Genomic DNA, 25346 nt, shown 5'->3' with positions numbered 1-25346 from the left:
CTGTGAAACAGCGAAACAGTACTTATGTGGATGACTATATATATATATATATATATATATATATATATATATATATGTATGTGTGTGTGTGTGTGTGTCATTCACATTCCTATTTATTTTATTATATTTATTAATTAGTAATTTATATTTTATTTTATTTATATTTATTTTGATTACTTATTTATTTATTTATGTGTTTATTTTATTTCATTTTTCTTTCCTTTTGACAAGAATGCGTTTTAACTTTGTTAAACTTTAAACATGTGAAACGCTATCCGTTAACTGAAATAGAAATCATTACATTATGAAACGTTTTTTTTATTGATTTGAACAGTTTTTTTTTTACTTACAATTCAGATAATACGGCCTTACATCAGTGAAGGCAGCGTCAAATTCCGTCTGTTTGTTTACAATATCAGTTCAGCTGTGATACTTGGGCTTAATGATGAATGCTCTGGAAATTCACTTCTGAATAATGTTTAGTTTTAGAATATGCAAACGAAGAAATGATTTGCAGCGATTTTAAATGGTACTTTTATCATAAATAAGAAAAAAAATTTTTAAAAGTGAGGTACACCTGGGATTGAACAGGGGATTAATCTATCTGTAGTTGAATGCTCTACCACAGAGCTACATTTCCAGATGTCAATAATTGTTATTTTAGTTGTTTTTTTTTAATAAGAAATGATTGAGATTTAATCTCCCTTGCCGGTGTGATGTAAAACATTTCCCTATAAATTCTTTTTTATCTATAAGAAAGACTATTTTTAGAATCAGATTATTTGAATACTGTTATTACCTCTTTTCTTGTTATTTTCCCGTTGGAGATTTATGCATTGTATATTAGATTTCCATCTTTATTTTTCACTTATGCCAATTTTACAGATTCCATTTTTCCAAAAATTATGGCTTTATAGATTTTAATTTTACTGCTAGTTTAAAATCAATATTTTTTATTTATCATTCGTATAAGCAATGAAAACTTAAAGTTTCAAACAATAATGCAAAAAATTAAAATCGTTTCAGGAAAAAGAAATTGGACTCAAATTTTCCTTGATTTCTATACTAATTCTAATACCCCCAAAATTCTGATTGCTCCAATTCTTGATTCTGATTAATCGCCCCAAAACAAATATTCATGAAATCAGTACAAAAAAGGAAATAAGTTTTTACATTTGTCCTGATTAATATGAATCAAATATCAAAAAAAAATTTTTTTATTAATTCATATTAGTGTTTTATTTTAATATTTATGTATTTATTTGATTTCAATACTAACATATTTATTTTAATATTTATGTATTTATTTTATTTCAATATTTACATATTTATTTTATTTTAATATTTATTTTAAAATTTACAAGTTTATTTTATTTACATACTTATTTTAATATTTATTTTAAGATTTACATATCTATTTGATTTTCAGATTTACATATTTATTTTAATACTTATTTATTTATTTTAATATTTATTTATTTTAATATTTATGTATTTATTCTAATATTTGTGTATTTATTTTAATATTTATTTATTTTAATATTTGTATATTTATTTTAATATTTATTTATTTTAATAAATGTGTATTTATTTTAATATTTATTTATTTTAATAAATGTGTATTTATTTTAATATTTATGTATTTATTTTAATATTTATGTATTTATTTTATTTCAATATTTACGTATTTTAGTATTTATTTTAATATTTGTGTATTTATTTTAATATTTGTGTATTTATTTTAATGTGTATTTATTTTAATGTGTATTTATTTTAATGTGTATTTATTTTAATATTTGTGTATTTATTTTAATATTTGTGTATTTATTTTAATATTTGTGTATTTATTTTAATATTTGTGTATTTATTTTAATATTTTTGTGTATTTATTTTAATATTTTTGTGTATTTATTTTATTTTAATATTTACGTATTTATTTTATTTTAATATTTACGTATTTATTTTAATATTTATGTATTTATTTTATTTTAATATTTATGTATTTATTTTATTTTAATATTTACGTATTTATTTTATTTTAATATTTACGTATTTATTTTAATATTTATGTATTTATTTTAATATTTGTTTTGTGTGGAAAGCAATTAATGTCATTATTTCATTTCAAGTTTCTCTGAAATGCATCTTTTTTTTATTCCCACTATGATATTTAATATTTGAAGGCCAATATCTCCAAGATTTCATTTTCCTGACAGCATTTGATTTCTTGTAAAACTATATGCTGATTGCTTCTCTTTTGGCATTTCCTGATTGCTTACATATTGATTTTTGATAAAATACAAACTTCCTTCTCGATTGTAAGAATGATTTGTAATTATTTCGAAAAACAAAATCGACGAAAAGGTCTGTACTTACTTGTGGCTCCTAGTCTTCGTGTATCTCTAGCAATATAATTGGCAAAGATAATGGACCTCATACTGGTCTTTCCAGACCCACTCTTCCCCATGAGGAGAACCTAAAAATAAATAAGATAACACAAAAAAATAACAATGTGAACTAAAAAAATGTTTCATTATTTCCAATATGGTAGATTATGCTTTTCCGAAATTAGAAATAGAAAACAAATGGAAAAAACAATGTCTTAATTTTAAGGTTACACAAATTAGCAAGAATATTCTTTGGATGCATTCAATCGAAAAGATGAGGTCATAAAAGGGTTTCTATATTAATTCACGAAAGTTCATCTTGTATTCTTTCATGTGCAAGTTCAGCTTTATGCAAATAAACCTGAACAGGTGCTCTCCTATGAAGTACAGGGTTTGGGAGGATACATTTGGTGAAATAACATTTGATTTTTTACCATTATTTTTTTTTTTTTTTAATTTACTCATACAAATCTAACTTTAAACACTGCTTCATTCAAATACAGGCTGACAGCAAAAATGGATGACTGGGAGCCACCTGAATCATAGAAAAGAATAACTTATATATAATGACTAGCCTGGATGCCTGGTGTTGCACGGGTGTTTGGAAGTGTGTGTTGAACAAACAAAAAAAAGAAGTGGTAATAGGCAAGCAGGCTCAAACCTGTACTGCGAAGGAGGAAAAGAACAAGAAAAAAAACCCTGATGTCTTCGCTGTTGCACACATCGTCAAACTTGAAGTGACGAATATTTAAATTAAAGCTAGTCAATCAGAAAAAAAGATGACTTTTGAAAATATCGGCAAAAAAAGTGCCCCTCCTTGTAGAAAAGTGCCCACTTGAGGGTGGAATTAATGTTTTAGGCCAGTTTTTTTGATATTTGTCATCTGAAGGGTCGAGCTTCAAAACAATACTGATCTCGTGAGAATCCTTCGCTTCTGTTTAAAGTTTTAGGCAGATATACATACATACATTTAAACAGACAGTTGAGATTCATATTATAGACTAGCAGGGGTATCCGGTGTTGCCAGGGTGTTTGGAGGTGAAAAAAAAAAAAAAAATGTTTTGGTAGGTAGATAGGCTTGAACCCGAACCCTTGAGGTTAATAGGTTGAGGACTTCCCGCCATGCTACGATGGCAGAGAAGTGAGGATGTGTGAAATAAAAGCATTATAAGTGATGTGACAAAAGGTGCGTATTTAATGAGCTCAAACATCACACCACAGGGAATGAAAAGTGGCAGGTGCGTGCGGAATTCTGCACTTAATTTTATTGCGGGATAGTTCTTTTGGGTTTGTTTTTTTTACCCAACTTTGTCTGGTTTTGTTTCCCCAATGTGTTGGGGGAAACCCAGCTCTCCCTTTATAAGAGGAGTGTCCAAATGAAAGCAATTATCTGATATGACAATGAAAACGCACATTGACAAAACGTCCATTGGGTTATTCCAGCTCAATTCATCCAGCCCCGACGCACCCCCTCTTGGATTTTTTTCATATTTACACCATACAAACTTTGGGTTAAAACTAAAAGAAATCTGCAATTTCAGCCCAGTTGGATTTGAGGAACATTTTTTTTTTCACAGTCGGTTTCGGCCTGGAAATCAAAATTTGCTATGTCATGACGTAGAATTTTCGACCCCCCAGTGTTTTACAAAATTTACATTTCTGTTGCAAAAAATAAAGCTTTGGAGCTAAAAATTCACACAGGCAAAGTTTTGAGGACAAGGAATCCAAAAATCATGGTTAGAAAGATGGCAAATGAGAGGAAGTACCTTATTTTTATCATTTTAGGTGGTGCCGCAGCACTTTTTTAGAGCTTGTTTGGGGCAATATTTTGCTGAGAAAAAAAACCTGTGGTGCTTTGCCAGACTTCTTTGGATTTTTAAAGTGACTTTGGGTTGGAAATTACAAAAATCAAATAAAACCTTTTGGCATATTTGACATTTCCAGACACTAAAGCCTCAAAATTGGCATTTTTATAAAAATTTAAGGATTTTTTGGTGAATTTAGCAACAATCTAATCTTAAGTTATGATCAATATCTAGAGCTGAAAAAGGACTTGGATCGACCCATTAGAGTCCATTTTCATGATATAATGTCAAATTACATCATATAAAAGGATATGGACCCCTACTTCAGTCAAAATGAACAAAAAGTAGTCGAAAATAAAGGATTTTTGACACATATATGAACATATGGACAATTATGTACAAGTTTTGGACATTCGAGTTCTTCAAAAAAAACAACATTTGGCCATTATCTTTAGATTTGCAGATAGCAACAGCTTAAAATTTAGAGGAAAGATGTAAGGTAAGATTCAGATATGAATGAAGTGGTCACATTTTCATTTTAAGCATAACATTCTGCTCATTACCATACTGAGGCAAGATCTAACCCTCTCTTTCCTTCTCTTTTATGTTTAGAAGATCTAATTGAAAATGTGCAGTAGAATAGTACTGATCATGATAACAGTATTCTTTTATGTGCGGATGAATTGTTACTAGGGGTAGTGTAGAGTCGACTCAGTTGACCAAAAAGTCAGTGGGAATAAGATATCGTGTTTTTTATTTATACCTTCAGGCACATACCATACAATCGTATAAGATATTGTGTTTTTTAGCACATACCATACAATCGTATAAGATATTGTGTTTTTTAGCACATACCATACAATCGTATAAGATATTGTGTTTTTTAGCACATACCATACAATCGTATAAGATATTGTGTTTTTTAGCACATACCATACAATCGTATAAGATATTGTGTTTTTTAGCACATACCATACAATCGTATAAGATATTGTGTTTTTTAGCACATACCATACAATCGTATAAGATATTGTGTTTTTTAGCACATACCATACAATCGTATAAGATATTGTGTTTTTTAGCACATACCATACAATCGTATAAGATATTGTGTATTTTAGCACATACCATACAATTGTATAAGATATTGTATTCTTCAGGCACATACCATACAATCGTGCCATGCAGTTCATAATTTTTAGACAGTTGGATCATGGTTTCTAAACCATTAAATCAGCAAATCCTTGTATTATGAGCTTTCAATCAATGCATTTAAGCTGTTCAGAATCATGTCCACCTGAGTAATCAAGTTTGAGTGTCAATTAGAGCAACTTCCTCTATCATATGATACCCGAATAATGTCCTATGCTTCTTTTTTTAAATGTTGATTTAAATGTTCTTTTTCCTGTTTATTTTCACTCAAAAGACACTACATTGACTTCAGTTCTGATTGTTTCATGTTGATTCAAATGGATATACTTTTTCTTGATCAGTTTCACTCAAATGACATTAGATTGACTTCAGTTGTGAAGTAGAAAATTCATGCTATGATTTCTTGCTGTTATGTTCTGTTTTTGATTGACCAATTTTGTTCTGTTTCTGGTGATACATTTTCAACACAGTGTGTTCAGAGTTATTACCTGAGCATGATGTTAAATACTGTCAAAGACAAACAGGGAAGTCAACATTCGTGGCTCTCAAAAACATGATATATATTTGTAAAGGGTAATCTTCAGCAGAAGAAACACTTTCACATGAAACCCTTTTTGATAAATGGGTGTGTCTCTTTGGCTAGTTATGACGGTCTCATAGTTATATTTCATCGCTGCTATGATTAATTTTCTTCTCTTTCAGGCTATTTACTCGTTGCATTGGTCTAATAATGCATTCTTTGGTGTGAACTTCTAAGTTTGTCAATAATCCAAGTTTATTCTTTCCGGTCACTTTTTTATGGTTTCTTACTAAATCATTGTTTAGCCCACTAACCTCAAGGCATAATAATGGTTAAAATAGAATTTCTTATACCCCAGCATTGCAGTTCTGTAACACCTTGAAATACATGCAGTTGAATTTCACACTTTAGAAATGACCATAATAAATCTTTTTTCATTATCAAATTTGAATGGTCAGAAACTAAGAAGATAAATATTACTTTTTGCAAATTTCATTTCTTTGATTACATTGCCTTTGTTTCTGATCAAGAATGTGCTACTGTTGCAACATCATTTGTGTTTTATACTGTCTGTAAATCTTTTAATGTTGCAGTTGGGTATTGCATATTCTGCTCATTGTGAATTATTATTTTTATTATCAGATTGTAATTATTTCACATCTTTCTTCCAGAGCAATAAATTAAGAATATCTTCTGAAACAAGGAAAAGAGAGGGAGGAGATCTATGAAAAGTGCTCCTCAATGTTCTTTTGGATTACTAATGATAGTGCATGTCACCGCAATCTGAAGCCATCTTCAACGCCAATAACTGCATTAGAGCATGATGTACGAACTGTACTCAAATTAAGAGCTAGTGTCACATTCACTGATGAAATTGTTGCTAACATTTGCAGGTATCACGAACTTCATTTGGAGCATTACTTTAAGAAAAAAATAAACAAAGTGCTGCAACATCTTTTTGAAGCACAAAAAGAAGGTAGAGGGTGATCGTGCTATCAAGTTAGACATGGCCGAGATGCTAAAGCAGAAGGGCTATCATGTTGTTCCTGGCTGGAAGCTTTGCCATCACTGTGAAGCAGCTGCCAAACAGTTAGAAGATCCAAGTGAAACAAGAAAGTGACAATCAAAACCTTGAAAATGAGTCACAAATTGAACAAAAGAGAGAGAAACTGAATGACAGTCTAATGATGTTTGATATATCTCCTATAAAAACCGGTAGAATGCAAAAGCGAACAAAAATCAATATTGTCAGAGAGAAATTAGAAAGAAGCTATGAAATGCAAGTAGAGGCAGCTGCCAAAGTCCTTAACATCTCTAGCCCTGAATTAGGAAGCCCTATTAGCAGCCAAACGAATCAAACGGATTTAGTGGCAAAGGCAAAGGATCATGATCGTTGGATGCAATGAAGGCCAAACTTGAGAATAAAGAAATGAAAACCAGTGAGAAGATCCAGTCGATGACTTTAGCTCCAGAAAGTTTGTCTCGAAAAGAGGTGTCTGAATATTTCAATGTCTCTGAATATATAGTACATGAAGCACGGCAACTGAAAAATGATAAAAGTATTCTTTCATTGTCACAGAAGAACGGGAGAGGTCTCTTAAAAGAAGTTATCAATTCTGTCTTGGCTTTCTATGAGGACGGTGAATTTTCATGCTTAATGCTTAGAGGAAAAGATTTTGTGAGCATTGGTAACAAAGTTCATGTCCAGAAATGGCTGCTATTATGTAACATTAAGGAGCTTTATGTAGCTTACAAAGAAAGGTATCCTGAACACAAAATAGGTCTTTCAAAGTTCTGTGAGCTCCGTCCACAATGGTGTGTCACCGTCTTGACATCAGGTTCTCATTCAGTTTGTGTTTGCACCCACCATCAAATTGCTTGTTGACTGTTTTGTTTCAGCTGTCAAGACTCAGCTCAGAAGGAAAGCTGAAGAATCCAGAGATGAGAGTGCTGCTAATGTACCAATTGAAAGTCCCAATTTTAATATCACATACAAAGATTTGATGGCCTTGGTAGTTTGCAAGACCAATAGTCTTGAATGTATGGTCCACCGTTGTCCTAAATGCCCAGGCTTCCCTGCTTTAGAGAAGTATATCGGAGATAAATTTACTGAATTGGAAATTGACAGTGAGATGTGATATAGTCAGTGGGGGAGTGCGGATAGGACAATGCTATGAACACAGATGGCTGATGTAGATGATTTCATAGAGATGTTGGTATACAGTGTCGATAATCTAACAACCCATTCCTTCACAGCAAGGAGCCAAGCTCAGTATCTAAAATAAAAAAAAAGAGAAGAAATAACTGAGACCAAATGTATCATTCTCCTGGACTTTGCGGAAAATTATCACTACGTGGTGCAAGATGAGATCCAGGGATATCACTGGAACAAAGACCAGTGTACCATGCATCCAGTGGTAATTTATTATAAAGATAACAATGGGAAACTTTGACAGATCTCATTATGCATCATTTCAGATGACCTTGAGCATGACACCTGTTTTGTGTATGAACTGCAAAGAATGGTAATGTTGTACATCAAAGAGAAATTTCCCTGGATCAAGAGCGTAGAGTACTTCAGCGCTGGCCAATATAAAACTTCTAAGCATTTCTTAACCTTTGCCATCACTCATCAGATTTTGGAATTGATGCAACTTGGGTATTTTTTTGCAACTAGCCATGGCAAATCACCCTGTGATGGAATTGGTGGGGCTGTCAAACACAAAGTTCTCCGTGTTAGCTTGCAAAGGCCAATAAAAGACCAAATACTCACCTTTCATGCTGTTGCAGATTTTTGCAGATCATTGATCACTGGTATCATGTTTCTAAAGATCGACAAAGACATGGTTTCAGTTCGAGAGAAACTTCAAATGAGATATAAACTGGGAGATACTGTGTCTGATACAAGGAGCTGTCACTATTTCAAACCAACTTCTCAGTTTACTATTCAGAGCGAGCAACGATCTTTATCGACACAACGATCTTTATCGACCATTCTTTCCTGGACATGTCTGCGCCGCTAGATGAAACTCTGGAGTTGCTCAAATGCAATGACTACATTACTTGCATTTTTGATGGATATTGACGGAAAGATCTTACTTGCAAGTTCCTGCATCCACATGGACCATCACATCAATTCCACTGGCCAACTAATAGGGATCGAGGCTATATTCCACTGAGCAAGGTCGTTATGAGAGTGCAGACCCAAGTATTTCAGTGAATGGTAGAACATATTTCATCACTGAGGAGGAGAAAAATAAGACTCAGAACTATTTTGACAGATCAAGTCGATAGTTGGAGTTATAACAAATGTCTGTTTTATATTTGTTTGACATATTTTCTTACGATAAACTTGATTATGGATCAAAGTCTTTAATTTTCGACTAATTTTTGTTCATTTTGACTGAAGTAGGGGTCCATATCCTTTTATATGATGTAATTTGACATTCTGTCATGAAAATGGACTCTAATGGGTCGATCCAAGTCCTTTTTCAGCTCTAGATATTGATCATAACTTAAGATTAGATTGCTGCCAAATTCACAAAAAAATCCTTAAATTTTTATAAAAATGCCAATGTTGAGGCTTTAGTGTCTGGAAATGTCAAATATGCTGAAAGGTTTTATTTGATTTTTGTAATTTCCAACCCAAAGTCACTTTAAAAATCTAAAGAAGAAGTCTGGCAAAGCACCACAGTTATGCTTTTTTCTCAACAAAATATCGCCCCAAACAAGCTCTAAAAAAGTGCTGCAGCACCACCTAAAATGATAAAAATAAGGTACTTCCTCTCATTTGCCATCTTTCTAACCATGATTTTTGGATTCCTTGCCCTCAAAACTTTGCCTGTGTGAATTTTTAGCTCCAAAGCTTTATTTTTTGCAACAGAAATGTAAATTTTGTAAAACACTGGGGGGTTGAAAATTCTACGTCATGACATAGCAAATTTTGATTTCCAGGCCGAAACCGACTGTGAAAAAAAAAAAAATGTTCCTCAAATCCAACTGGGCTGAAATTGCAGATTTCTTTTAGTTTTAACCCAAAGTTTGTATGGTGTAAATATGAAAAAAATCCAAGAGGGGGTGTGTTACAGCTGGATGAATTGAGCTGGAATAACTCCATTTGCTTTCTGGACGCTCCCACCCCGGAGTCCGAGACCCGCACCTAAGTTTCACATCAGTTTCGCTTTTATACGAAAAAGACGAATCAACACGTGAGAAGGCGAAATAGCAATAATTTTGTAAAAGTCACTGTATATAAATCTAGACGTGACGCGCATTCGCAATGTGTACATATTATGATCTACACGGTATATAAGTTCTAAGCGATAGTAACCCCCACCTCTGAGAAGCCCAGTGAAAAAAAGCCTTTATTGGACATACAAAAACTCTTGTGCGCGTTTTGTCTTTTATAGATTATAGAGGATTCGCGTTGTCAGGATCACCACTTAAGGCACTCAAGGATAAAAATTAATAGGACACGTAGAATGAATAGATTTTGATTATTTATGTGGATGATTTATGATGAGTAAACATGATCATGCCTTAGTCTACAAGAAAACAGTACCCTGGTAATGTGTTCCAGACAAGAAGTTCTTGGAAAGAAATTTTGCTCAAAAATTCCCTATGATGCTAGGCACACAGAAGGGAAAATTCTTTTCAGTTGTGGTAAAAGATGAAATCCTTAGTGTGAATGTTTTATAAGAAGAAACCACAGATCGGAGCTCAGCCGAGCACTTTCTGTGGAAGTAATAGTGTGTAAGAAAAAAGGGGCTGTAGAGAATAAAAGAGAATTTCATCCATTAGATTGCAATGTTGATTTTCCTCTCTGTCAAATGCAAGAAAGAATGCCCCGAGCGCCACCTACCCCCCCCCCCTCCCCAAAAATAAGTAAGTGAGAATTTTTTTTGTATGGTTTTAGAAATAAAATCTTAATTGAACATGACTGGAAATGAAAATCTGTTTTATTTCATTTTTTGGTACTTGTACAGTTTAATCAACACATTAAAAAATGAAAATATTGAAAAAACGTTATATCGCACATATCCGTTTTGACATGAAGATCTCCGAACAAAAAAATTTCACTTAATTTGATCAAGTATTTTTTTTTTTTTTACAGCGGTAAAACATGTTTTTATGACAGCGCATTGAAGGTAATTATCTTTGAATTTTTTTAACATGCCATGGGGAAATAACTCAGTTTAAAGTGCCGACACCCCCTCCCCATCTTTAATACTAGCTTTTCTTCCTAAAAATCGAACCTTTTGCTTGGTATCATAAAAAAATGTTTTTTCGCTGTAAAAAAACTACTTGATGAAATTAAGTGAAATTTTTTTCCGGAGAACTTCATTCCATAACAGATACATACAATATAAACTTTTTTCCGATATTTTCATTTTTTAATGTCTTCATTAAACTGTACAACTACCCATTTGTCAAATCAGACTTTGTATTTTGTCACGAAATACAAAATGTTATTCACTCAAATTCAATATATTTTCTTTGTTCTCTTCCAATGCAAGAACTTGGACACCAGGGTCAGAAAGTGAGATTGAGAAATCAGCACCCCAGAAGAAGGGCATTCTGATCTGCAAAAAGTACCTGGGCAGCCCCGTCAGCATTCCCTAGTAAGGGCGCCTCAGGCGATTAGCAATAAACTAAACCTTCTCAAAGAGAAAAGGCAAAGCTTGGGAGGATGAATCTTCTAGAACTGCAGAGACCTAAACTTCAACCGCAATTCAACAAGGATCATTTCATTACGGGAATGGTCTAATCTCTGTTGATTTTAACCAACAATTAATAAAATAGAATGGACTTCAATAGTAATAAAGTTATTTACAAAATGGGTTATAGTCAACTAACATACTTCCTAATTTCCGGCATAGTGCTACCAGAAATGGTGACAAGACAAATCAGTTCCTTCATATTTTTTAAATTTTTTTTTTATTTTTTACAAAGGAGCCACCACTTATCAAGACCGGGAGGTCACGCAAGGATAAGGGTTAATGAGTGTAATCGTAGTAGTAATCATTAGTAGTGGAAATTTTGTAAATTGGATTACTTAAGGGGATGGCTCAAGAACTTGTTTACATTGGACTTGAAAATGACCATATTATAGTCAGTTGGAAAGCAGAAAAACAGAAGAGAGTTCCACGGACATGCAGGTCGAAGAAAGCTTTATTCGTGGAATCTACGTTTAGGTTTAGGCACAGATAAAGAGTGGGGGAATTATTGATAGTGATTCAAGCTAGACAAGTTTTTTCGTGAAAATCAGGCAAGGGGGGGGGGCCATAGGTTGGAGCTCAGACGAGCACTTGCCATGAAAAAAATGATTGAGCAGAGACAGGCTTGCAATGTCTCTTCTGTGGGAAAATGGTTGCAGTGAACAGAAAACGGCATCTCCTACTAAGTTACAAAGTCTATTTTGAATTCTGTCAAGGCAGGATAAGGTGCTTCTAGCAGCTCCTGCCCAAATGTGGCAACAGTACTCCATCCTTGGTTCTTATATTTAGAGAATTACATCAGAAGTGAGATATCTGCTGGAACGGTAGAATGATCCCACCATTTTTCCACCAGCCTTGGCAACGGATTTGATGTATGTGTTCCATTTCAGTATTTTTATTGTGAAGCAAGTTATTGAAGTAAAATACAAGAAAAGGCTGTTACTGAAAAATATACAATAAAAATTAACAAAATTATACAGATAAAAATAACAATTAGTTTTTATTTGCACTGTTAATAAAATTTTTAAAAAATAAGTTTTTATTTTATTTGCAATTTTATCAGAAATATGTCTATGAAATTATAAAAATATTTTTTAAAAGTTATATAATCTATATATCTATAAATGTGTGCGTGTGTGTGTGTGTCTGTATATCCCTACCGAATTACTCTGTCACCTTTAAGTCTACAGATTCAAGATTTGACGTAAGGGGCATTGAGATTTGAGAAAATCTTTTTAATAGGTTTTTGGCCAGAAATTTGGCTGTTAAGGGGTCAAAGTTCAACGATTTGACCTTTGAAAACTCTACCAAACTCCTCTGCCAATTTTGGATCTAAACACTTGAAACTTTAGATATAAGTTACTTGGACACAAGTCAAACTTTTTAATATATATATATATATATATATATATATATATATATATATATATATATATGCACATAAAGTTATGAACAGTACATAGGGCCCAGGCAAAGCCGGGCTGAACTGCTAGTAAATATATATTTATGAAAATATAAAAATAAATTCAATAACAAATGAAATTGAAATCAAAACAACAAAATTTCAAACATCATAAAAAAACGTATCCAATATATCTTATTCCCAATGCAGATTAAAAAGAATGTGAAAAGTTTTTGCAATAATTCTTTAAAATAATAAAACTAATTTCAATAATTCTTAATTAAAACAAGATCCAAAAAACTGTGCAATTATTATTAGATAAAAAAAGAACGATCAGAAAAATATTAAAAAAAAAAAAGTACATACACAGGCGTGAAAGAAAAAAGAGAAACTGATTTGCCTTGTCATCGCTTCTGGCAGCAGACACATTGGAAGTTAGGAAGTATGTCAGCTAATTATTCCTATTTACTTGGCTCCCCACAAGGGCAGAATTAGACGCAAGGTCGGTTTTTAATGTAGGGAAATCCAGCTCCCCAAAAAGGGGCACTCTGGATAGGAACAAAAATACAAACTAACTCAGTCTAGAAGGATTTCTTCTCCACTGATTGAGGTCAGAAAAGATGAAGTGCAGTATTAGAACAGACACTACACGGTGAAAAGGCCAACAACAAGGTAATAATGTACGTTAGCTGATTATTAGAACAAAATGTTCTGTCTTGAAAATTAGGCAAACTCCTCTCCACTTCTTCCTAATAATCAAGTAATCTTCATTATTGACGTATATAAAAAAAAATACCAGATGTTGCTCTTGTGTACTCCTATTCCCAGTCAAATTCTTCAAATTACCAGGGGTTTTTTATTATAATTTTCAAATTATGTATAAAATTCTGATCAAAGTGGTGGTAAGCTACATTTATAAAAATATAAATCAAGTATTAGAAAAAAAAGTAAAAAAAACAAAAAAAAAATATTTTTATACCAAAATGACATTTATTCACACTTAAACTATATGACCAGGTTCTTCTTGAATCAGAAGAGAGAGTTATACTTTGAAGATATGTTAGAAGACAAAAGAGGCAGAGAAAAGCCAAGAAGGTGGAGAGAAAATGTTTTTGATTGGACATCTCTCAACAGTTGAGCGTCCATCAATCAACAACCTTCAACCTAAGGATTGGTTGGTTGGTTGTTTTTGTTTTACGGCATATCAACCTTTTTTAAGTTATTTAATGCCGAATCTAGTTATTTTGAGGAACGATTTTTAATGGAGTATATTTTTTTAAGTCAGATTCTATTTAACTCATAGTTGGGACCCTAACAGGTACTACCACTCCGGATCAGAGTGGACCTGGGAGCAATGGCAATTAAAGGGTGGCTCCACACTCCCCAAGGCCCGCAAGGTGGGGCCTCACCATTGGATATAGTTTTAGGTCATATCCAGGACCATCAACCTAAGGAAGACTATCACATAGAAGTGATTGTTAAACACTATTAACTATTAAATCACGTGTCCATTTCTGATTAATGTTCATGAAAATTCATTATGTATTGTATTTATTACTTTGCTCTGATAAATAATCTAACAGGAAATTAAAATCAGATTCTAATCTAATCAAGAAGCAAAAGTTGCTGAATATCTGCGATCAGTCAGCTGACGGAGATGATCAGAATTCAAAGTCCATCAGTTATTTATATCGAACAAAACTGATATCTGCGACAACAGATTAGTTTCACAGCACTGAACGAAAAAAACAAACAAACAAACTATTTAAAAAAAACATGTCAAAGATCGAATATAATCAACTCGCTGAAGTATCACTTTACAGGGTTTTTTTTTTTTTGGGGGGGGGTCTTATTTTAATTTCTTTTTCAAATTAAATTTAAATTAAAGTTGAAAAAAGTTTTACTTTAAATTACAATTAACATAAAAATATCTACTCCTTTTACTTGCTAGGAAAATTTGGATGCTGATAGAATGTATGCCTAAACCAGCATCTCCACACCAATACTGTACTGATATGAAGAAATTTAAATGTAACGTAAACAAATATCTTGTTAATCTTTCCTAGACATGATCCCAAATAGTAGCCACTTACATCAAAGTGGCAATATGCTTTGTAAGGGGTGAACAAGAGTAAAAAAAAATTTACATATGCTCTGGTTTTTCTTATTCCTCTGGCCATGTCAATTTTAGTATTGGCGATCATCAAGAGGGAGAAAGTATTAGTTAACAATTTGCATATGTAATATAAACGCAAAGACATGATATACGACACTTGTTGAACACGTGTGTGTGTGTGTGTGTGTGTGTGTGTGTGTGTGTGTGTGTGTGTGTGTGTGTCTGTCTGTCTGTCTGTCTGTCTGTCTCTTGATTAATGTCTACTTCTGAGCCAAGCCTCCCATCTTTCATTCAGGATATCAGCTAAACTCATCCCGAAATCTTTTCTCTCATCGTTTTCTGTCAAACCCTTTGGCATCAACAGTCAGTGTCTCAAGTGTATCCAGTTTCTACTGAAACTGGAAATACATTACATCTGGTATATTCCCTCAGCTTGCCAACAGGACTGACTGTGTTTGATTTCTTTTTTAGTTTTAAACCAGAAACTAGATACATGAGTCCCCCCACCCACCCGTGTCAGCTTACTGCTCATAGCGTCACTTTGTCTGTATAAAACAATGGATCTGTAACTTTAACATTTGTCACTTATTTCCTAATTAAGGTTTTGCGGTGGTCTTGGTTGTGGGTCACTCTCTAAGTATCACAAAAGAACTTAGTCTTATTAAAGAAAATGGCTACATTTGGATTATTCAAACTACAATCCTCATCTTGGCCGATGTAGCTTCCAAGCTTCTTCAAGTGCATTTTTTTTTTTAAATGTTAAAAAAACGACGCTGGTATCTGTCCCGTGGGGAGGCATTGTAAATAGGAACTTGGAAACCTATTCAATCTTGAGAATCTTTATTAAACAATATGGAATTTCGAAGTGGACCATTTATTTAATCTCTAATGTTAAATTATTTTTATTCAGTCGGCCATGACCATGTAAGAGAGTGATTATTATTATTTTTACTTGTTATTGCCTGTAGTAAAGATTGAACTTCCAACCTAAGAAAGGCGGTCACACAGAAGTGATTGTTAACCACTATTAACCATTAAACCATGAGTCCATAAAAATTTCTAATCATAAAATGGATTTATTAGTGAAATCTTTATTTAAAAAAAATAGTCATATTACATAATCAAATCAAGCTCTTTTTTTAAATCTAATATATAAAAAGGCAAAATGTGTGTGTGTGTGTGTGTGTGTTTATATGTCTCACAAAAACTTCCGACATGGAACGTGACAAAATTTGTATCGTTTTTCAAGCTCAGTCTTTCGGACGACAAATATTGAAAAATTGACAAAAACAACTGAGCAGTTTTCTACAAGGAGGGGTCGCTTTTTTCATCAACATTTTTGCAAGCCATTATCTCTGTTGAACTGACTACCCTTAACTTCAACACTCGCAACTTCCGGTTTTCCAATGGACGCATCAGCTAAGATGTTAATTTTTTTTCACTTTTTTTTCCTCCTTTGCAGTACAGGTTAACTCTCTTCACCCTTGGAGTTCCTTACTACACCACCTCTCCACACCCGGGCAAGGTCGGATACCCTCGCTAGTAATAAATAAGAGCAAGAATTACTAATGAAAATGGCTGACATTTTATACGTTAACTAGATGGTGATTTTTTAAGTTTTTACTTGTTTTTTTTGTTTTTTAAAATCAAACCTGTAACTAAGGACAGAATTTTGCAATTTTCGAACAAATATCTAATAATTACCAAAACTGACCTCAAGCAACATGACTTAACAATGATAGTTCCAAGTTCAACCAAACAATAGAATAAGATATATCCTTTATTCATCAAACACGTGATTTATTCTGCTGATCCCACGATCAAACTGGAGGCAGTACTTTAAATCAGAAAGAATTAATAAATCTATGTCAAGTATTAAATTTACAAAGCATTACTATAACAAGCCGCGCATGCATGGTCCCCTCTGGTGCTGCATGTGAGATGATGCCACAAAAAAAAAAAAAAAATAGTGAAGAAATGATGAATATGAGAAATGTGAAGGGTCAACGTTGCTTTCAAATTTTCGCCAAGTTTCAGAAAAATCTAACACGTGGATCAAAAGTTATAGGGCAAAATGTGTCATTTTGGAGCATTTTTGACTTCTTTTGAGCCCCTAGGGACACAACGGGAATTTTTGCCAAAAATTATTTTTTTCTTGTGCACATCTATTTAATGAAATAAAATTTGTGGCAAAATTTCAGGAAAAACTAATGGATGGTTATCTGGCAATCGTCCGGACTAACAGATGCATGGACGCGACTGAAAACATAGGCCCCTCTCTGATAAACCACGGGGACCAAAATGTTAAAGACGCAAAAGCATCAAAACTGATTTTTCTGAATTTTATAAGATAAGGATTGATAATATCTATCTTTTGGACTACTATTCTCATCTTGAGTGTTATTCTCACAAAGTTTCAGCTATTGCAACCTTCAACCTTCTCCAAGTGTATCTTGTGGAACTCTGGAATCTTTCTATCAAACTCCAGAATTTGTAATGTAATTCGAATGGAACATTTTATTTAATGCATGGTCGGAGGTTACAATGTGAGAATAACACTCCAGATGGGAACAAAAGTTTGATTAATTGTTATATTTATTTTGATTAATTATTTTATTTGTTTATTTATGCATTTATTTTATTTCATTTTTTTTTCCTTTTGATAGGATTGCGTTTTAACTTTGTTAAACTTTAAACATGTGAAACGCTATCCGTTAACTGAAATAGAAACCATTACATTATTAAACGTGAACAATCTGAATTAGTTCATAAGCAATGTAGAAATTGTGACAGAACCTCCCTTCATCATCTGTCTCATTTGAGTGTACTAACCATTCACATTGTGAACACTGAAGTCGCCAAGTCGATGTGGTCAATTTTCTCAGATGCTCTTAAAGATAGTAACTTCGCTCTTAGAGAGCGATAGAGAGCAAATATGAACCGAGTGTTATTAGCAAATGCAATCCGGAAGTAATACAGAGTAATTCAGAGTCTTCTCTGGAGATGTCCCTACCACATGAAAAGCCATCTCTTATGTAGACACATATTCCATGCCCACAGCAATCTAGGTCAGATTTGAATGTGAAGTTAGATTATCCTTTAATTACAAACTTATCTAGGGAAATAGTCAGTCCAATGTCAGTTTTGCATCCGGAACAATAGGTCTAGTTTAGTCTCCTGTAATTTGGTTTCAACCACTAGAAGGTTGGAACCTAGACCCCTGATGTTGGAGAAAGAGACTTAGCAGTGGGGGTTAATATTGAAAGTTAGTGTTCTGAGTTTAACCTTGTATTCTTTTATGAGACTTTTCATAATGGAATTTTGGGATTTGTGGAACAGGTTGACAGAATTGGTTAAAGAAGGGCAGAGTGGGAAAGTAAGAGAGAAAAAGAAACAAAGAAATATTTTTTTTTGTAAACCATAAAGTAAAACCGTAACAATTACCCACTAATATGGCATCAAGAAATCCCACCAGAAGCTAGTGTATGGTCCAGAATCCATTCATGAAATGGCAATACAGCAACCTCAGTACTTCGCACCTACTGATAGAACCGGTTCCTTAGTGGTTAATCCAACATTTGGATCGCTAACTATTAGGCGCATAACGTGAGCCGAGTTAAAAATGTTTACCTCCAGCAGCCTTATTAGTATCGTGGCTCCAAAGACAAATGGAAACAGAAAATTTTGGAAATCTCACGCAAATGCTTATGCAGAACGACTGCTGACCTAGAATGCAGATTTTTCTTCTCCCTTTGTAAGAAAAATCACTCGTTCTAAACAAAGACTGAGAGACAAATTAGGAGAGACGAGAGTTACGGGAGCTGCCGAAAACACATCCACAATGAGTTGTCTACTCTCCATTTAAAAGAAAAATAAAATAAGTATTCTAATTGAAGTTCAACTGAAATGTTATGGGGAAAATATAGCACTTGGTTCTCCTCTCACGAGCTGAAATAAGGAACTTTTTTTTTTTTTTTTTTACAAAGGCATCACCACATTATCAAGGCCAAGAGGCCACTCAAGGATAAGGGTTAAAGAGTGTACAGTAGAAATTGGAAAATATAGTAATCATTAGTAATGAAAATTTGGTAAATTTGATAACTTATATGGAACGGCTCATCAAGAACTTATTTACGTTAGACTTGAAGACAACCATATTGTAGTCAGCCAGAAAGCAGGAAAACGGAAGACAATTCCACAGGCGTGCAGTTCTAAGAAAGAAGCTTTGTTCATGGAATCTACGTTTAGGTTTAGGCACAGATAAAGAGTGGGGGGAATTAAATTATTGATAGTGTTTTTAGCTAGACGAGTGTTTCTTGTGAAAGTTTGGCGAGGGGGGACCATAGATTGAAGCTCAGTCGAACACTTTCCATGAAAATAACGATACATCAGAGACAAACTCGCAACATCTCTTCTGTGAGATAGAGGTTGCAGCGAAGAGAAAAGGACATCTCCTACGAGGCTACGAAGTCTATTTTGAACTCTTTTCTATTTTTTTGCTTACCAGGATTCAGTTGGCAAAGTTTACGTATGTAATTCTTGGGGCTACTCGATTTTTTTTTTATTGAGTCATTCCCAACTTTATTTGAATGGAAATTTTCTACTCTTTTTGCTAGCATATTCGATGCTAAGTGGCGCTTTATTAGTATGACTAAATAGAAAAGTCCACTAAAAAGAACAGCATTTACCATTTTTTTTTTTTCCCCCAAAAGAACATGTGGACAGATATTCAATTAAAGAATGCGTTTATTTTGAAGAAAATAGAAAGCGAATTACAAACCGCAAATTCACAACAATAAATCCCAATAATAAATGTTAATGATAGTTTTTTTTTTTCCCCTATATATAATTATTCTTTTACACCTGCCGACACTAGTGTTTCATGCTTTTTCAATCATCAGTGTAGGAAGCGACAATTTCTACTGGTCCCGAGATTAAAACCCAGCTACGAAGCCAACTTTGACTTTATTTGGTAAGCCATTACCTCAGAAGCTACTAGAATTAAGGGATTTTAACAACCGATTTTTTATTTTGTTGTTGTTTACATTGTTTTCATTTAGTATTTTGTTATTATGTGCTTTAATTATCATCTCTAAATTTTCGCAACAACTGTAAGATAACTTCAAGGTAATTTTATTGAAGATTTTGTGTAAGGGATTGGTTGCGGGAAAGTGTTTTTCAATAAGATCTAGAAATTTGCTTGCCAAGTTTTGTTTTTAACATTTGATTGTATGTATATATATGTGCATGTATATGTGTACACATAGGTATAAATATATATTTTAAAAAAAAGGGAAAAGATCTACCTTAAACCACTAACCTAGTTCTAAAACAGATCCTTTGTTCGATAAAATGCATGCCCATTGGCTGATAGGAAGGGGTGCGGTGGATACTAGAAAGCTGATTGGCTAACTAGAAATCCTCAACATATATAAAAACAGGAAGCAACCACAGAATTCGCGCATAAGCCTGACGAATCCTATAGTGGATGAAACGCAGAATATTCAGTGTAGCTTAATCGCCATATATATTTTATAAATTACTAACTAGCTCTACCTACGTATTGAGCACTTTTGAAGTAAATACTTAAAGTTTTACACATAAATCTATACTTTCGTATATTAAATTTATGTGAGTAAATGAAGTAGTTATATATATATATATATATATATATATATATATAAAATCGCCCCAGACACGGCATGAAGCTACTTGATATAAAAAGCTGACATGTAAAATATTTAGATTGAAATGTGGGTACTTCTGCAATTTAACATCTTCAAGCAAATTAATTGCTTTCATTTAAGGACACTTCCGTCCTCACAAGGGAAGAGTCATTAAAACCGCTTCCCCATTTTCGATCTTAAAAATGACATTCTAAGTGTGAAGTAACGAGTTACTTCCAAATATTTTTTCTTCAACCAGGTTTCAGTTACACATTTTATAAAGGATAGCATTAATAATTTATAGCAAACTTCATTATACACATGAAACGCAGAAATTAGACCGAAAAAATATAGTCGCCATCTTTATAAACCAGTTGAGAAAGATACTAAGGGCACATAACTCTCAAGCTGCATTTTATGCAGTTTTTTTTTTTTTTTAATTTATTTTTAGTACTTGTGCACTTTTGTTCACCGTGCTGAAAATAATAACGTTATTCTGAAAGCCATTCTTAACATTGAGAGGGTAGGATGTTTTGTAACTATTCTGAGCTTCCACCTAACAATTTAATAATTTAAAAAAAAATGACATTGTGAAGCTATAATTTAACATGAAAAAAAAAATGTTTTTTTAATAACGCGGTGGAAAAAGTATACAAGCATTTTTTTTTTTTTTTTTTTTTTTTTTTACATTTTTCACAATAATGTTAGAGCCTTCGAATGTCTACCGAATTCATTCCATGCAAATATTGGCGCTAGTTTGAATCACGGGTTTTATCGAGGGGAGATAACTAAAAAAAAAACCCTCAATTTTCGCTAAATTGTCTTCGAAAACTTTTCATTAATGAAAATCGAAATATAGAATTTTAAATAAAACCAATAAAATCTATTTAATAATCATGTGGCAGTAATTAAAATATCCAAAAATTACGAAAAGTGATGAGGTCGAAAATTAATTATTAATGAAAATAGTTTTCCAAGACAATTAGCAAAAAAAATTTAGTTATCTCCCCTAGATAAAACCCGTGATTCGAACTAGTGCTTAAATATCTACAATTACACTTTTTCTAAAAAAAAAAAAAAGTTGTGTCCGGATTCAATGCATCAATTTAGAAAAATAAATGGCACTTGTACTATTTAATGAAGATATTAAAAAAAATGAAAATATCGAACAAAGGTTTGTTGTACGTATCCGTTTTTGACTGAAGATCTTCGAGAAAAAAAAAAAAAATTCACTTAATTTGATTGAATAGTTTTTTGTTTTTTACAGCGGAAAACGTTTTATGACAGCGCGTTGAAAGCAGTCATCTTAGAATTTTTTGAACACGCCACGGGGAGATAACTCAATTTAAAGCGCCGATACTCCCTCCCGATTTTAGCTTTTCTTCCTAAAATCGAACCTTTTGCTCGGTATCATAAATTGTTTTCTGCTGTAAAAAAAAAAAAAAAAAAGAAGAAAAAAAGCTATTTGAGTTAAATTTTTTTGGAGAATTTCATTCCATAACGGATACGTACAATTTAAACTTTTTTCGCTATTTTCATTTTATAATGTCTTGATTAAACTGTACAAGTACCATTTTTTACAAAACATCCTCCCATCGCCATGTTAAGAATGGCTTTTTGGTAAATAATAACGTTATTATTTGAGCGCGAATCAATAAGTACACTAATCCCAAAAAGTAAAATATTTATCAAGGTATTTTTTTTTTGCCCACGTTTCAAAATAATTTCGTCAAATTTAGACAAATTTTAAACGGTGATTGGAGCATGTCTCTTGGCACCCCGCCCTGCCTTCTCATTCACGAAATAAACAAGATGGCCGCGACACGATCGATCTCATTTAGTTTGATTTTCCTCTGCAAATAAAAAAAACGACTTGATCAACAAAAGAAACTTTTTTTGTTGTAGAAAAACTTAATCCCATAACGAGTCCGCACACTATATTTTTTTTTGTATTTTTACGACCTGCCCAGTGTAGTATAAACACTCCCAATCGCCAATCACCGCATGTTAAGAATGGCTTTCGGAATAAGCACCACACAACCTCTCCATGTTAAGAACGGCTTTCGAGGTTGGGGGTAGGTGTTTATTCCGAAAGCCGTTCTTAACATGGAGAGGTGAGGGTATTTATTTGGGGAACGTTGTAAAAATTTACCTCTTTTTTCTTTTTTAATATTTTAATTAAACTAAACAGGTACGAAAATTATTTTTTAATAAGTGCTTTTCCATTTTTACACGAACTTTTAGAAAAGCACGAGTTATCAACCCTGTTCTTTGCTTGACAAACGCCCTTTATCGGCCATTCTCGAAACTAAAATGCACATGTTGTCATCCTACAGAGAAGTGCCAAAAAAGATGGAGTAAAACTTGAATTTAAACTGAAAAACTAATTAAAGATAGCGCGGTGCCAAAAATACATAAGCACTATATTTTTTCTTCAATTTTTAGTAAAATATAGTTATATCCCTTAAAACAATCAGTTGAAATTCCGAATAAACCTTTTGTTTATTAAATCGTTAGGTGAAAGTACAGAACAGTTTTAAAACACTCCCTATGTTAAGGATGGGTTTCTAAATAATAATGGTATTATTTTAGCCCGGAAAGTTCAGTTTTGTATATAAATATAACGTTAACAGTTTAGGGGTGGGGAATTCTAATTTTGGTGCTTATTAAGATAAAGTCGACAATTCGATTTTTTTTAAAAATCTCACAATACCTAATTGTACGTGGAAAATTTAAAACAATTGCTTTTGCGTTGCCAGAAAAAAAAGTCTATATTGCTATAGATAGTAAATATTGCAACCATGACACAAGTAATCTAAAATATTCCTTTAGGAGTTATGTCCCTTGCGTATAGCCCACTCACTCCACTCCACTACACTTCACTACTGTCTACTTTACAAGGTCTAGTAAAATGCAATTTTACCATAATGTTTTTGTTTAAAACGGTATATTTTTTTAATCGATCTGTCGATTGAATGTAAACAAGCACCTTAACTTTTTAAGACTTATTTATATTTTTTATTTATTTACCGATAACTTCCTCGGCGTAAAAACACACAGAAATTCCCAACTGTCCTAAAACACTAGAATGACGCGGAGATGGAATCTGATTTTATATTAAACTCTCATATAAGAATATGATCCCCCACTCCAAACTCTAACCAATTTCATTTTAGGTTGTTTTTTTTTTTGTTTTTTTGACAAATTTTTCATCGTGTTCACACGTAATCGCCTACAGAAAGTATAATTTTTTTTTTTTTTAGGGATAAGAATGTTAATCTACAATATTAATAAATAATTGTAAAAACGAAAACATAGTATAATTGCTTTAGTTAGTTAATATTAAATATCAGGGAAAATCCCATAATTATTATAGTAAAAAAAATAATATATATATATATATATATATATATATATCTGTACACACATAACCTACAGAACGAACCATGCTTAACTTGATTGAAAAAAAAAATCATTAATTTTAAAAGATCAAATAAAATAAACTTACCTTTTTCTTCATCATGTTTTTTATGTGTGGTAAAAATCGTCGTATCGACGATTTTCTTTTGGATTGTTTATTTTTCAAAACGAAAGAAAAAAAAGTCGAAATTAATTTGTTTTGCTTTTCAAACAGTAATTATAAATCCAGCTACACAGTAACATAAATCGTTCTTTTATTTTTATTTTCTCGTCAACCAAAAGGATATTTTTTGTTATTTCGTTTCTCCAAAATAAGTTGGTCTCGCCTTTTATTAAATTGTCACCTGACTTGTTTAGACTTCCTTTTTTTTGCTTTCAGATAAAAACGAAGAGAGAAACCGGAAGTGTTCAAAGCATGCAGTAGAGGACCGCACTTAATGGAAATCTGCGATTTCATTGGTCCGTTTTCATGAACAGTTTAATATGCTTGACAAAACAACATATGCTTAAACTCGAACAGTAAATAGTTTCCTATCAACCATTAAAATATAACCTTAATCTATTCATTTTCGAGCGTACAAAACTCATCTTTTTTTAAGTAGTTATCGTTTTTATTATGTAAAACATTTTAGGTTTCACAATTAGCGTAAAGGGGGAAATAACTCGTGCCTGCAAACATTATCTAAGACTTTAAAATGTCTAAACAAAAACAAACATGTTTTAAAATTTATTTGAGACTTATTTTGGTACTTGTACAGTTTAGTCAAGACATTAAAAAATGAAAATATCGAAAAAAAAGTTTAAATTGTATGTATCAGTTATGGAACGAAGTTCTCCGAAAAAAAAAATCACTTAATTTCATCAAGTAGTTTTTTTTGTTTTTTTTACAGCGAAAAAACAATTTGTTATGATACCGAGCAAAATGTTCGATTTTTAGGAAGAAAAGCTAGTATTAAAGATGGGAAGGGGTGTCAGCGCTTTAACTGGAGTTATCTCCCTTTGGCATTTCGAAAATTCAAACCATTTTTTTTTTAATCCAAGATGGCTGCCTTCAACGCGCTTTCATAAAAACGTGTTTTTCCGGTGTAAAAAAAAATAAAAATAAATAAAAATAAAAAATAACTGCTTGATGAAATTAAGGGAAATTTTTTTCGGAGAACT

At 32.5% G+C, this 25346-nt stretch overlaps 1 protein-coding gene across 1 annotated transcript in view; it reads right to left on the bottom strand.

Annotated features, from left to right (window-relative positions):
- LOC145293266 (ras-related GTP-binding protein A-like) overlaps positions 1-24810 on the bottom strand; it is a 48364-nt gene extending 23554 nt beyond the window's left edge. Inside the window, exons 1-2 of the mRNA XM_080139861.1 lie at positions 24274-24810; positions 2377-2476 (exon numbers count right to left, since the gene is read on the bottom strand). Of these exons, the coding sequence (XP_079995987.1) occupies positions 2377-2476; positions 24274-24288 (115 nt within the window). The 5' untranslated portion in view covers positions 24289-24810. The remainder of the gene's footprint in view (positions 1-2376; positions 2477-24273) is intronic.
- Positions 24811-25346: the final 536 nt, after the last annotated feature.

The sequence above is a fragment of the Euprymna scolopes genome, chromosome 14 (assembly GCF_053919585.1).
Source record: "Euprymna scolopes isolate OS-2025 chromosome 14, ASM5391958v1, whole genome shotgun sequence".
Lineage (NCBI taxonomy): Eukaryota > Metazoa > Mollusca > Cephalopoda > Sepiida > Sepiolidae > Euprymna > Euprymna scolopes.
Note: the sequence above shows the minus strand (reverse complement) of the source record. Positions and strands in the feature narration are given on the sequence as shown.